Source organism: Carlito syrichta, unplaced genomic scaffold, assembly GCF_000164805.1.
Source record: "Carlito syrichta isolate Samal-C Ts95f unplaced genomic scaffold, Tarsius_syrichta-2.0.1 Scaffold315561, whole genome shotgun sequence".
In the NCBI taxonomy this organism is placed as follows: Eukaryota; Metazoa; Chordata; class Mammalia; order Primates; family Tarsiidae; genus Carlito; species Carlito syrichta.
In genome coordinates, this window is record NW_007259657.1 from 644,976 (window position 1) to 660,118 (window position 15,143).

Below are 15,143 nucleotides of genomic sequence, written 5' to 3' on the forward strand. Positions count from 1 at the left end.
GGGCGCGGGCTGTGGGGGCGAGTGTGCCCCCTGTCGCGCGGATCGACGGCTCTTTGTCCTCGTGGCTTTGACTTTCAACTGTCGCGCGGCCGGGGACGGCGACTCACCTGGGGGCGCGGCGGGGGAGGCGAGGCCTGGTGGGATTCGCGACGGGCGTCCCGGGCCCGGAAGGAGACGCCGTGCTTCCCGCGGACCCGCGGGGGCTTTCGCGGGCGACGCTCTGAGACGTGGCGAAGGCTGGAGCGCGTGGCGGTGTCACCTTCTGGGGACTTCGCGCGCCCGCCTGACGGCTGGGCCTAGACTCGACTTCCCCCTCCCCGATGCTTCCTTTAAATAGCGGGAGATGCCGTGGACGGCTGTGTGGGTGACTCGCACCTGGCGGACGGCGGCATAGACGCGACACAGGCTACCCCGAACACCTTGATTTCCTTAGGACACTCAAAGTGCCGCGCACGAAGGGGTCGCATCCGTCGTTAACCTATCCTGACGCTCACTCCACGCAGGCGGATGATGGGGTGGGTTTCTTCCCTGGTTAATACTGTGACCGTTGCCTGGAATGTGCCGAGAATTAGCGACGGCAACACAGCTCTATTGCCGATCTACCGTTCTGATGGGTAAATTCAGCATGGCTAGACAATGCTTTTTCTGGAAGGACTTGTTGATGTTGCTTGCCTTTGAGAGCTGGGAGTCCAGGAAGTTTGCTTTTTGTCGTCTTTTGCTTTTGTGGTTTCTGCTAATGAATATGAGTTACCTTCCCAGTGGTGGGAAGAAGCCTTAAAGCATGTTCATTCTTTTTTCAACCCGTCAAGAAAAATTTAAGTATGTCTTGTGCTTTATTGGCTTCACTTGAGTAATAACTGTGTGTTTGTGAATAACACTAATAGATAGAGTGATTCGGGTTGGAATAAGAGGAGTTTGAGGTTCTTTGTGGGCACCTGCCAGAGCTGTCTCACCAACCTGGCAGCCAGACACATTGGATCAGTCAGGGTCAGAGTTAGGGACATGGCGGCGTCAGTGGATTTGAATGGTGAATCCTGAGTTGTGCATGTGGTAGCATCAGTGGATTTGAGGGAGGTGGATCCTGAGTTGTGAACATGTCAGTGGCAGTGGATTTGAGGGGGCAGATCCTGAGTTGTGAATGTGGCAGTGGCAGCGGATTTGTGGTGGTTGATCCCAAGTTGCGGATGTGATAGCATCAGTGAATTTGAGGTGATGGATCCTGAGTTGTGGACATGGTATCATCAGTGAATTTGAGGTGGTGGATCCTGAATTGTGGATGTGGCAGTGTCAGTGGATTTGTGGTGGTGAATCCTGAGTTGTGGACATGGCAACAACAGTGGGTTTGTGGTATTGGATCCCCTCCCTTCCTCTCTTTCTCTCCTCCCCCCCCCCTTCCCCATATGTCTGTCTCAATGAAGCGGCATAAGTGGGAGCCTGTGCTGAGCATGTTGAATGAAACTGTTCGTGGTCAAGGAGTTCCTCTTCCCCCACCCTTCACCCCCAAGCCTGATCACTGTTTTAGTGATATTTGATGTGCTGGGATCAGGGTTGTCAGTGTTTGAGTCCCAGATTTAAGTAGTGTTGGACTGCTTCACTGAGTCCCAGTACTTTGACACTTCCAACTTATTTTTAAGTTATGTGATTCTTTCGTGTGTGTCACCATGATTCTTCTAAAAAGCTTATTAGAAATCAGCTGTTGGGACTCCAGAGGCCCTATCAGTGAGGGCCTTGCTGCAGTTGTAGCATTCAAGGGAATGCAAGGTAGCAGCATTCAAGGAAAATGCTCTCAGGTTAGAATTTCTGTATAATGAGTTTTACTTCAGTCTTCATTGAAAGTTTGAGTTTCTTTTTGTCTGGAGTTCAGACTAGTTTCATGAGCATTTGCCTTAGGAATATGAGAGTCATGGTTAAGTGGAAGAGGCCGACAGCCGAGTGTTGAGGAAGCTATGTGGTGCCTGGAAGTCTCCGGCTCTGCTGATGGAGATGTCCATTGGTGCAGTCATTTGGAAGACTTCTTGGCAGTGTCTCCTGAAGTAGATCATATGTGTAAACTATGTCCAAACATATACCTAACAAACTTCTAAAAGTGCAGACTAGGCCAGGTGCGATGGTTCCAGCCTATAATCCCAGCACTTTGGGAGGCTGAGGTGAGAGGATTGCCTGAGCCCACGGGTTTGAGACCAGTCTGGGCAACTTGGTAAGATCTCATCTCCACAATAAATAAAAAAACTAGCTGGGCATGGTGGCACACACCTGTAGATCCAGCTACTTGGAAGGCTGAGGTGGAAGGATCACTGAGCCTAGCAGGTTGAGGCTGCAGTGGTCATGAGCGTGCCACTGCACTCCAGTTTGGCTACAGAGTAAGATTTCAACTAAAAAAAAGAAAAAAGAAAGAAAGAAAGAAAAGAAAAAGTGCAGACTAGTCCAGGGTGACAGAAGACACAGGAGTGGTTACTTGGGGATAGAACATGAGAGAGTAAGGGGGATGGATGGAGAAGGGCCTGGTGGTTTTTGAGGTGACGAACAAGTAATTTTCTTGATTCTTTTTCACCAGTGTGTACTTACATCTGACTCAGTTGTACACCATATATATATATATATATATATATCTATGTATATATATATATATCTATATATATCTATGTATATATATGCAGTTTATTATAGAAACCTCAATAAGGTTTATAAAAACCTCAATAAGGTTTTTATAAAGACTAAGTAAAAATAAAGAGTGGAAGAAAACACATGATGCAAATATAGTTACCTCCTTCAAATGCTGTAGTTATCTCAGGTTAATGGGATTATGAATAGTTTTCATTTTTTCATATAGACTTCTGTATTTTTTACATTTTGTACCACAACCATGTAGTACAAAAACCATGTGTTTACTCAATTTACTAAATGAGAAATTGTCTCCTGTGCAAAGTAGCACTTTTGACACATCTTATGTATTTAAAGAATACAATAAAAGAAATGCCCCTGTACCCATATTATGCCTAAGAAATAGCATACACTCAATATTTTTGAAGCCACTCTGCATATTCTCCCCAATTACACCTCTTTCCACTCTTCCTGGATTCTTTAGAGTTTTACCGCAGATGTGCACATTTCTAGACATTGAATTGTTTGGTTTAGTCTGCTTATATGGAAGACATTCCGCTCTGTGGTTTCTGCGACTCTCTTTGCACAGCGTCATCTTTGCGATCCTTTCGTGTTACTGTGTGTTACTGTTGGTCTACTCTTCACTGCTGTATGTCATCCTGCTATGTGATCTTACCAACTGCTTCTCCACCAGCTTGTGGATGATTTCTAGGGTGTTTTCAGGTTTTAATTTAATTTTTACTCTTTGTCATTAAAAGCTGGGTTTTATTTTTTTTTTTTTGAGTTGGAGTCTCACTCTGTCGCCCAGACTGGCGTGCAGTGGCATGCTCCCGGCCACCCAGCCTCGATCCAGGGCTCCAGCGATCCTTCCACCTCAGCCTTCCAAGTAGCTGGAACTACAGGCGCGTGCTACCATGCCTGGCTAGTTCTTTTTGATTTATTGTAGAGATGAGGTCTCGCCAAGTTCTCCAGGTGGGTCTCAAACCCGCGTGCTTAGGCAATCCACTCACCTCAGTCTCCCAAAGTATCACAGGTTGAGCCACCAAGCCGGCTAAAAGCTGTTTTTTTTTTTTTTTTTTTCCTAATCCATGTCTTTGTGTTTATGTATAAAGCTTTCCCAGGTATGGGATTGTAGGTCTTCAGTTTTGCTAGATCACACCAAATTGTTTCTATAAAGTGGCAGTACTAGTTTAATCCCTCACAGATGTGTGTAAGTGTGCTCGGTGTTCCCTTTCTCAGCAACATTTAAAACTTTACACATTTGTCATTACCTGAATTTTTTCTTTTTGACAATTTAGTGAGGGAGAAATAGTATCCCACTGGGGGTTTAGTTTACATTTCATGAATCACTGGCGATGTTGAACTTCAATGTTCCTCTTCTGTGGGTATCTCCTATGTCTTTTGGCTGTTTTTTATTGTGTGTGTATGTGTGTGTGTGTTTTTAAAAATTCATTCCTAAAAGTTTTATACATTCTGGTTGCTAATCCCTTGCTGGTTATGGATGTGGTACATTTCTCTTTCTTGAAGGGAGCAGCTTGTCTTTTGCTTCTTGTAGTGTCTTTTTTTTTTTTTTTTTTTTAGAAAGCAAGATTTATTGAGAGGACAGAAAAGCTCCCACAGTGGGAGGGGACCTGAAGGGGTTTCCCTCTTGTAGTGTCTTTTGATGAACACATTTTATAATTCAATGTAGTTGCCTATGTCAACCCTTTCTTTTATGGTTCATGTGTTTGGCATATTGTTTAACAAAATTTTCCCTTTTCTGAGAGCATAAAAATATAATCTGATATTTTCTGCTAACAACAGGTGGGTATATGGAAAATCTCTGTGTCTTCTCAGTTTTGCTATGGTTCTAGAGCTGCTCTAAAGAATAAAGTCTTGCCCAAAAAAAAGAGATGCTCTTCATACTTGTGTCTTTAATCTATGTAGAATTAGTTTTTACATGGTGTGATGGTGGGGGACAGTTTCTTTCTTTCCATACTAGTAATCCATTTTCCCATCATCATTTATTAAATATTCTGTTTTGTATTCCAGTGATCCTCAAGTCTCACAGACGAGGCCTCCATGTATGTGTAGTTAACATTTCTAGGCTATTTTTTCTGAGACAGAAAAATCTGTTTTTATATTCTGACCACACAGTCGTGTTTACTTTAGCTGTGTAAAGAACCTTGACACCTGAGAGAACAAGTCATCTGCTCAGGCTTCTCTTAACACCAAACTCCTCCTCAAATTAATGTTTAATTTTTTTCTTTTTTAAAAGTAAACTTTTAATCGAAGTATAATGTGTTATTTAATTCTTAAATATCTACTATAATCACCTGAAGCCATAAATAATACTGTAATAATACCGAAGCTATTGTAATATAGATTATATTAGATTGCAAATTCTTTCCTAACTGACTAGAGTTAATTTTAACTTGAAAAGTAAATATAGAAATTTCATTTTGGGAATATAGTAAATTGAGATATTTGGAACAACTTTTACACCAAAAACTGCTAAGAATTGTTGTAGTTTAAAAACAATTTTAAAAGATAGGAATTAACATGACAAAATCTAAGAAAAAACTGAAAATATGAGAGACTAGGGAGTGTTTCAGTCTTTCTTGCTCTGAGGGTGTTTGCTGAACTAGGAGAACTCTAATGGATTTGCATAAGAACTTGGTGGATTTTCAGGACATGGGGATAGTTGGAAGTTGCCCAGGGCTCATTCAGGCTAAGCTGAGAGGCCTTCTGGCCCAATTGTGGCATCCCAGAGGGTGGTTACATCATGGAAAGTGTGCACGTTCACTTTACTTCCTCTAAGGGACTGCACGGAAAGTTGCCTCAATGCCAAGTAAAACAGAGGGAAAAAGCCTGTCCTTGGGAAGCTATGACCGCCAAACAGAAGGTAGGGAGAGCTTCTAGCATCCCGGTGCTCTAAAACTGTCCCCCACCATCACACCCTTTTAAAGTGTTCGACTCAGTGGGGTTTTTTGGGCGTATGTATGAAGTTGTACACCCGTCTTCACTGTCCAATTCCAGAACATTCTTGTCACCCCCCCCCTCCCCACAGTCACTCCCCATTCCTTCTGTCTCAGCCCAGCTTTCTGTGGCTGGACTTGCCTGTTCTGGTCATTGCATGTGAACGGGGTCACACAGTGTGTCTTGTGCCTTGCTGCTTTCTTAGCACAATGTTTTTGAGGTTTATCCACCCTTTTTATGGTTGAATGACATTTCACTGCATGGAAAAGGCCCGCATTTTGTTTTTCTGTTCATCAGTTGATGGACATTTGGGTTGTTTCTGTTTTCTTGACTATCATGAATAGTGCTGCTATGAATTTTTGTATAAAAGTGTTTGTGTGGAAATATGTTTTCTATTCTCATAGGTACATTTACCTAGAAGTGGAATTCCTAGGACCTGTGGTAATTGTGTGAAGTTTTTGAGGAACTACCAAAGTGTTTCCAAAGCAGCTGCATCCTCTTCTAGTCTCATCAGCCATGAGGAGGGTTGTGCCTTCTCAACATCCTCACCAATGCTTACTTTCTGTCATTTTTAAACATGTGTGAAGTGGTGTCTCACTGTGGTTTTGATTTGCATTTTCCTAATAATCAATGATGTTTAACCCTCTTAATGTACTTATTGGTAGTTCTTCTTATCTTCTTTGCAGACATTTCTGTATAAATCCTTTGCCCATTTTTAAACTGGGTTATTTGTCAAGGCATTAACATAAAATGATCTAGTAAACATATGCAAATATTATCTGGAGTATACTTTGGGCTTTAAAAAAAATTCTATCAGTGAAGTTTCATGGTTTTGTTTGTTTTTGAGTTGGAGTCTCACTCCATGGCCCAGGCTGGAGTGCAGTGGCACGCTCATGGCCACCCCAGTGTCGACCTACTGGGCTCTGGAGATCCTTCTGCCTCAGCCTTTCAAGTAGCCAAACTACAGACGTACACTACCATGTCCAGCTAATTTTTGATTTATTGTAGAGATGAGGTCTCACCAAGTTGCCCAGGCTGGTCTCGGACCTGCAGGCTCAGGCAATCCACTCGCCTCAGGCTCCCAAAGTGCTGGGATTACAGGCTGGGCCACTGAGTTCGGCCTAAGTTTCATGGTTAATGAATACATTGTCAAAGACAAGCAAGTGCACAGGGAAATAAGACATATGTTGGATGTAGGCCCTTTATTGGATTTATGATTTGCAAATACCTCTCCAGTCTGGGTGGTCTTTTCACTTTCTTCATGATGTCTTTTAAAGCACAAAATTTTAAATTTTGATTAAGTCTAATGTATCAATTTTTTCTTTATCACTCATGCTTTTGGTTTTGTATCTAAAAAATCATTGCCTAACCCAAGGTTACAGAGATATACTCCAATGCTTTCTTCTAAGAGTTTTGAAGTTTTAGCTCTTACATATCAGTCTGTGATCAATTTTGAGTAAGTTTTTGTGTATGGTGTGAAGTAAGGATCCAATTTATTTTTGTTTCTATTTTTGGGCATGTGAATACTTAGTGTCCTAGTACTATTTGTTGAAAAGTTTCTTGACATCTTTGTTAACAATCAGTTCAACATAAATGTAAGGGTTTATTTTGGGATCTTGATTTTATTCTATATGTCTGTACTTATACTAATACTGTACTGCCTTGATTACCATAGCTCTGTAGTGAATTTTGAAGTTAGTCTTCCAAAATTGTTCTTTTTTAATTTCAAGATTGTTTTGGCTGTTCTGCATCCTTTGCGTTGTGTGAATTTTAGGATCAACTTGTCAATTTCTATAAAGAAGCTGGAAGGGATTTTGGTTGGGATTGTGTTGAATCTGTAGACCAATTTGAGGAGTACTGCCATTTAATGATATTAATAATATTAATGTATTAACAATATTACATCTTCCAACCCACAAGCATGAGATCCTCTTACATTTATTGAGATATTTCATAATATCTTTTAGTAATGTTTTATAGTTTGCAGTGTACAAGTCTTGTACTTCTTTTGTTAAAGTATTACTAAGTATTTTATTTTATTCTATTTTATTTATTTTTGAGTTGGAGTCTCACTCTGTTGCCCACACTGGAGTGCAGTGGCATGCTCACGGCCACTGCAGCCTCAACCTGCGGGGCTCAGTTGATCCTTCCACCTCAGCCTCCCAAGTAGCTGGAACTACAGGCGTGTGCCACCACGCCAAGCTAATTTTTTATTTATTGTAGAGGGGTCTCACCAAGTTGCCCAGGCTGGTCTCGAACCCCTGGGTTCAGGCAATCCTCTTGCCTCGGCCTCCCAAAGTGCTGGGATTACAGGCGTGAGCCACCGCCCAGCTAAGTGTTTTATTTTAATGTTATTATGAATGGAATTGTTTTCTTTTTTTCATTTTTGGACTATTTATTGTTAGTATATAGAAATACAAATGATTTTTATGTCTTGTTCTTATATCCTGTAACCTTGTAGTAGTTCATTAGTGGATTCCTTAGGCATTTTTAAATTTACAAGATCATGTTGTCTGTGAATAAAGAGGGTTTTCCTTCTTAATTACCAATATGAAGTGTTTTGTGTCTTTAATTTCTAATATAAATGCCTTTTATATATTTTTCTAGCCTAATTGTCCTGCCTAGAATCTCCAGTACAGTATTTGAAGGTGGGGAGGGTGGACATTTCTGGTTTTTTTCCTGGTCTCAGTGGGAAAAAAATCTAACTGATGCTAGCTGTAGCTTTTTTGTGAATGTTTTTCATTTTGTGGAATGTACTCTCTGCTATTCCTGGTTGCTCAGCATTTTTATCATGAATGAATATTAGATTTTGTCTGTTTTTTTCATATCTTGAGGTGATCATGTAGTTTTTATACTTTATTACTATAATTTATTACATGAATTGATTTTCAGATGTTAAACTAATCTCGTAGTCCTGTGACATTATTATTATTTTTGTCTAAGCATCAATGATCTTTTAAAGAAATTTAAATTTGAAACCCCAGGGGAAATACAAACACTAAGTAGTTGATGACGTTAATTATCTTATCTGTGATAATGCAATTATGGTTATGTTTAAAAATCATCTTCTAGAGTCATGTGATATGTTACAATCCATGACAGATGTCGTTTGCTTTAGTGCTTGAAGTGATTCACCATTAACTAGTGAGAGCCTCACAAGGTAACTCCTGAGTCCTCTGCTGTGTCTTTTATGTTCCCACTTAGGTATTGAGGGGGCGAGGTTATATGAAAGAACATATTTCAAAATAATCCAAAGGACACAGGGCAGGTGGGAGGTGAGATGCAGTCACATTTGCCACAAGTTAGTGATTGCCAGATCTGGGGGAGTGTTTTGTTACACTGTTCTGTCTCCGTTGGCATATGTTTAAAATGTCCTGTGAAAAATGTATGCAGTGTAAGGAGCCTTAAGTGGAGAGAGTGATTTGGAACAATCATTGAACCCAAGGAAGGTAGGAACTCGGACATGAGGTGCTTGCACAGTTTTATGTTTCTGATAAATATAAAATGGACTCCTTTTATTTGTATTAGATCTTATTTGTGTGTGTGACGCAGTCTTAAAGTATACTTTTCTATTTGTGTAATTCTAAGGATTAGAATAAGTCATAAGGTATGCAGTTATTATAGGACCTTTGGATTCCCAAAATAATTGAACCAGAGAAAGTGAAATTTTTCTCATACTTTTTATAAATGCCATATTTTCTTTCAAATTTTGCTTGGTTATAGATTTAGGTATATCAGGTGAAAGAGAAAATCAAGAGTAGGATTTTTCTTTTTTCATATTTTAATGCTGAGATTGTTCATTTAGTAATTTTTAAGTGTGTCCGTTTACTAATTTATAAAGCTCCTGGATTCTACATATGGGAACAACAATCAGTATGTATTCATATTCATGACTTTTTTCTTTTTTGCTTCGGGGCTCTCATTATGTCTTAGAAATACAGATGCTGTGGTTTGTTAGTGATATCTAATGGCATTAAACATAACAAGCATGGTAACTTGTTTGCTGTTCTGTCACAGGTTAATATTAAAATTGGAAGTTTGTATTTTTTGCTGGACACTGGAAATTGAATGTAATGGCAACAGAATTTATGAAGAGTTGCTGCAGAGGGTGTTTCTATGGTGAAACAGACAAGCACAACGGTGAGTTTCACTTTGTTTCAACTTCAACATTTATTTAGTGCTTTCTTTGTGGCACTTTGTATTAAAAAATTAGGCCTATTTCCTTTTTGGGTGAGGCAGAAACATAAGGCACACTAGGTCAATATTCCAGAGCTCCTAGTACCATGAAGTACAGGGGAGATAGAGAGAAAAGAGTTCAACCCAGAAGACGCCCAAGACATCCCAATGAAGAAGCTTGCATTTGCCATGGGAATTGGACGGGATTTTGGCAATTTGGTGGGAAGGAGGAAGAGAAGGTGAACATTGGACTTGGGTGTTGTAAGAGGATGGAAAAATCCAGGTAGAGATGGGGAAAAAGTGTGTCTGGGGGACAACATATTCTGAACAGTGTTTAGATTTAAATAAAACAATTTCCAGTTTATGTATAGATCATTAAAAGATGCCTTCTACTGGGTGTGGCAGCTCATGCCTGTAATCCTAGCACTTTGAGAGGCCAAAGCAAGAGGACTGCCTGAGCCCAGGGATTTGAGACCAGCCTGGGCAACTTGGTGAGACCTCGTCTCTGCAATAAATCAAAAAATTAGCCAGGTGTGGTGGCACATGCATGTAGTTCTAGAACTTGGAAGGATTGCCTGGGTCCAGCAGGTTGAGACTGCGGTAGCCATGAGTGTGCCACTGCACTCTAGTCTGAGCAACAGAGTAAGACTAGTAAAAAAAAAAAAGAATAAGAAAAAAAAGATGTCTTCTCAGAAGTAATGACCAATGGGGAAGAGACAGAGGACTTGATGAAGACCCACGTTCATCACAGGCCCCTGGAGAGTGCACTTTCTCCTATGTGGGTTCCTTATCTCCTCAGGGTTATGACTGCAACCAGGCTTTTCTCTGGCTGTTCTGTGTATTTCTTGGTCTAGAGCTGAGCTTCCTATGATATTTTAGTAGGAAGGCTTCTATACAGGAGTAGTCATATTTTCAGTCTACAAAGAATATTAGACATGTGTAAAGACTAACTCTTAGTACTCCTCACCTCCCCATCTTAAGTCATGTGGTTTAGAAATCCTTCTAGAGAATGAGCAAATGGGGCTTAGAAACGAGGACTGGGAGATTGTCGTTATGGTGTATATCTGTAGTCAGTGTGTGTTTCATTTTGTGATCTGGTGGAGTTTTGTAGACTTGGAGAAGTTTAGTTTCTTTTTAAGAGTTACTCTATGGAGTTAAGACGGATGTTCACCATAGTACTGACAAGAAGTATCTTTGTTGACAGCATTTTTATTTTGTACCCTTGTGATATTTGTATTCATTTACTCTACAAACATTTACTGAATACCTCCTAAAGGCCAGGCCCATACTTGGCATCACATGCCCCCTGGTGTCACACTGAATCTACCCGTACTAAACTGAAGTTGTTGACATTATTTTTAAATGGCTAGATTTTACATAAAAGCATTGTGGGACCGACTACCAAATAAACTTCTTTGTCATCTATGAACTCTTGAGGGAATGAAACTCTTTAAAAACTACTTTTATCATCATAAGTTAATGTTATTTGGCAATAGTGGATTAATTGCTCAAACTTTGACTGGATAAAATTAATGTAGATTCTAGAAATGTTTGATAGGACCCAAGAGTAGTTTCTTCTATTCTTCAGGAATTTCTTCTAAAATGATTAAATAAGTACCAATGCATACTGGGTTTAGATCATAATATGTAATCTGTATTCATATTTGTGACTTTTTTCTTTTTGCAGTTTCTTTGGAAAGAGACTTTAAAGCAGCAGTCTCAAATAGTGAGAATACTACCATCTGTACACCTCCCTTGACATCTGTTTTTGTGAAGCCTCAGGTTGGCTGTACTGAGGATTATTTACTTTCCAAATTACCATCTGATGGCAAAGAAGTACCATTTGTGGTGCCCAGGTTTAAGTTATCTTATGTTCAGCCGAGGACACAAGGGACTCCTTCACATCTGGAAGGACTTGAAGGTAAACAACACAATGTCAGGGCTTCAAAACCAGCAGGCATACTGGAAATACTGCCATTGCTATTATTTTGCTCTTTTATATCTTTAATAAAAAAAATTCTGTGAAAATTTTACCTTTTATTTATTACATGTTTTTTCTTTCTGTAGCGGAACTCAATGTACAGTATTTTTGAAAAGCCCCATTTTGACATCTGATTACAATGCAGCACATTTGTATGTAGGTTTGGCTTTTTTAAAAAGGAATAATATCCAGTAAGCCTTCTGTATCCCTGGGTTCCGCCTTAGTCACAGATTGAAAATATTTGAAAACAAAAGGATGATTGGGTCTGAACATGTATAGAACTTTTTTCTTATCATTATTCCATAAACAATGCAGTATAACAACTGATTACATTACGTATACATTGTATTAGGTATTATAAGTAATCAAGAGATGATTTAAAGTATATGGGAGGATGTGTGTAAATTATTACAAATACTACACCATGTTATGTAAGCCACTTGAGTGTCCCTGGATTTTGGTATCTGTGGGGCTCCTGGAACCAACCTCCCACAGATACCAAGGGATGACTGTAATTATAATACTCAGTTATCTTCCACATATCTTGAAAGAAAACGTAAAGGAATGATTTTGTGCTTGAACAGTAAACATAGAAAACATAGTTTCTTATCTACGATTTTCTAATATATAGTGAATTGAAAAATGAAGAAGCCATCAAGTAATCCTTCTTCCTTCCCTTCTTTCTTCCCCAGTCTGTACTTCCCAGTCTGTAGCTACTGAAGAAGGTAGATTCATTGCCTGACCTTGGCTGATATAGAGGCTAGTGGACTAAAAGAGGATGAGATGAAACGGCATGTCACTCTTGTTTTTTAAAGATAGTTTGTGTTAGTCCATTGGAACACTGTCAGTCCCGATGGCTTTTTCCCCTGGAAATTTTATTAGAAGGATTTCGGACATAAAGAAAAGTAAAAGAGTTTAACAGTGAATGTGTTCCATCACATGGATTCTGCCGTTCACATTTTACTTTACTTGCTTTATCGCACATCTATCCACATAGTGATTCTTCTGTTTATTATTAATCCCTTTTTCTGGAGGCATCTGAGGGATGCATTTCAGAGTAAAGTCATTAATATACCTCCTTCCAAATACCTAAACATGTATCTCATTTGATGGAATTCAATGACCTATTTATAGTTTTCTTCTTTTAGTGTAAATTTTACACAGTAAGCTGCCCAAGTGAATATTTGTTGAATTTTTGAATAGTTGTTGAATTTTTAAGTATATATTTGTTGAATATAGACAGATATACATATCAATGTAATCCAAATCTATATCAGGATCTAGACTATTTATCCAAATAATTTTTTCTGCCCCATTGACTCTCTTCTGGGATTCCAGTTACACATGTGTTGGACCTTTTGGTTTTGTTCTGTGGCCTCTGAGTCTACTTTTTCTTTTTCAGTCTTATTTTTTTCCTCCTTATTCTTTAGATTGGATAATATTGATCTATTTTCAAATTCACTATTTTTTCTTCTGTTATCTCCATTCTGCTGTTAAGCTTATCTAGTAAGTTTTATATTTTAGACATTGTATTTTTTAATTCTAGAGTTTATATTTGGTTCTTTTTTATAGTTTTTATTTCTCTACTGCATTTTCCTATTTGTGCATTATTGCAAGCCTACTTTCTTTTATGTCTTTGAGCTTTAAAGTCTTTGTCTACTAATTACAACATCTAGGTTTATATTCTGTGGATTATCTTTTTTCTTGAGAATGAATTACATTTTCTTTCTTTGTATATGGAGTAATTTTGGATTGTGTCCTGGACATTGAATGCTATGTTGTGGAGACTCTAGATTTGGTTATATCCCTCTGTGAAACTTTGTCTTTCCTCCCTCCCTACTTCCCTCCCTCTCTCCAGATGAGTAATTTGATCGAATTTAGACTACAAGTTCTATGACTTGGGTGGCAACTCTTGGGTGCTGGTTCAGAGGTCAGCCACATATTCAAGCTGTTGTTTTACAGATTTTGGATTCTCTCCTTTCCCACCTTACTTCCCAGCAGCTCTGGTTGCCCTGAACTCCACCCTATCATTCTTCAGGCCAGAAAGACAGAGTTCCTGTTGGATTGTACACACCTGTGTGGTGTCAACATTGACCTGCACTTAGGCTAAAAGTCAGTAAAAACAGACTTTTGTGCCATTATCTTTTTTGAGAGTTAGCTCCCACCCAGAGTCTGTACTATGTTTCTTTACTCTCCCATGCTTTGAGGGCTTTTATTTGTTTTCTTTTAGTCCTGGTCTGGAGTTTATTGTTGTTATCTGCAGAGATGGGTCTGGTAGGAGTGGCTTTTTTTCAAGGTCCACATCTTGTTTGCACACACCAATAGTGTTTTCAGAAGTAGTTTTTAAAAGTTCTGGCTCCCAGGATATTCTAATAAATTGTCTTTCTCTTTCTTTCATACTTGTTAACAATATTAGAATTAAGCCATACCATCTTGTGATCTGTTTCATTCACATCATATATTATGAATTATTATTTTTTGTATATTATTTCCATAATCAGAAAAAAGTAAGAAATATTTCCCTGGCAATGTGTGATAGTTTTTCTTGTTATTTTCATTGCACTTACTAGAAAACATTGCTTTTTGAGTTGAACGAGTGAGAAATTGGTTAACTCTTAAATTACAGGCTTACTGAAGAAATGATAAAACCATCTCATTTTTATATATTAGAGAGAAAATTACTTTATTTATTTAGGACCAAGAAAATACTCTTGGTACCTAATCGTAGAACTCAAATGTGTGTGTGTTTGTTGCATGTATGCGTGCGTGAATAAGGGGCTGGGGTGGAGAAGCTTTTGAGAGGATGGCCTAGAGCACTGTCAGTGAGGACAGTGTGATTGGTATGTCATCACCCATCGATGGGTGACTTCATCATCATGTGAATGTCGTGGTGTGCACGCACACCCACCTAGATGATGCAGCCTACTGCGCCCCAGCTCTGTGGTGCAGCCTGTCGCTCCCAGGCTACACACCTGCACAGCACGTGACTATATGTAAGCATATCTAAACATAGAAATAGTACAGTCAAAATATAGGATAAAAGATAAAACATGGTCCACCTGTCTAGGACACTTCCCATGAATGGAGCTTGCAGGACGGAAGTGCTTTCGGTGAGTCAGTAAGTGATGGTGAGTGAATGTGAAGGCCTGGGCATTCCGTACGCCATTGTAGACTATAAACAGCACACACTTGGACTACCTGACATCTATTACAAATATTTTTCTTCAGTAATAAATTAACCTTAGCTTACAGTACCTTTTACTTTATAAACTTTAAATATTTTTTGACACTTTTATCATAATACAACTTAAAACACAACACATTGTACAGCTGTACAAAAATATTTTCTTTTTTTATAGCTTTACTGTATAAGCTCAATCCTATTCTTAATTTATTTTTTAAACTTTTTTGTTAAATACTAAGACAC

The 15,143-nt window shown here is 39.1% G+C and overlaps 1 protein-coding gene across 2 annotated transcripts in view; it reads left to right on the forward strand.

Moving 5' to 3' along the window:
* Positions 1-9,573: 9,573 nt before the first annotated feature.
* Positions 9,574-15,143, forward strand: part of TC2N (tandem C2 domains, nuclear) — a 29,678-nt gene continuing 24,108 nt past the window's right edge. For both annotated transcript variants that reach the window (XM_008072957.2, XM_008072958.2), the window contains exons 1-2: positions 9,574-9,699; positions 11,423-11,656. In XM_008072957.2, the coding sequence (XP_008071148.1) occupies positions 9,633-9,699; positions 11,423-11,656 (301 nt within the window). In that variant the 5' untranslated portion in view covers positions 9,574-9,632. The remainder of the gene's footprint in view (positions 9,700-11,422; positions 11,657-15,143) is intronic.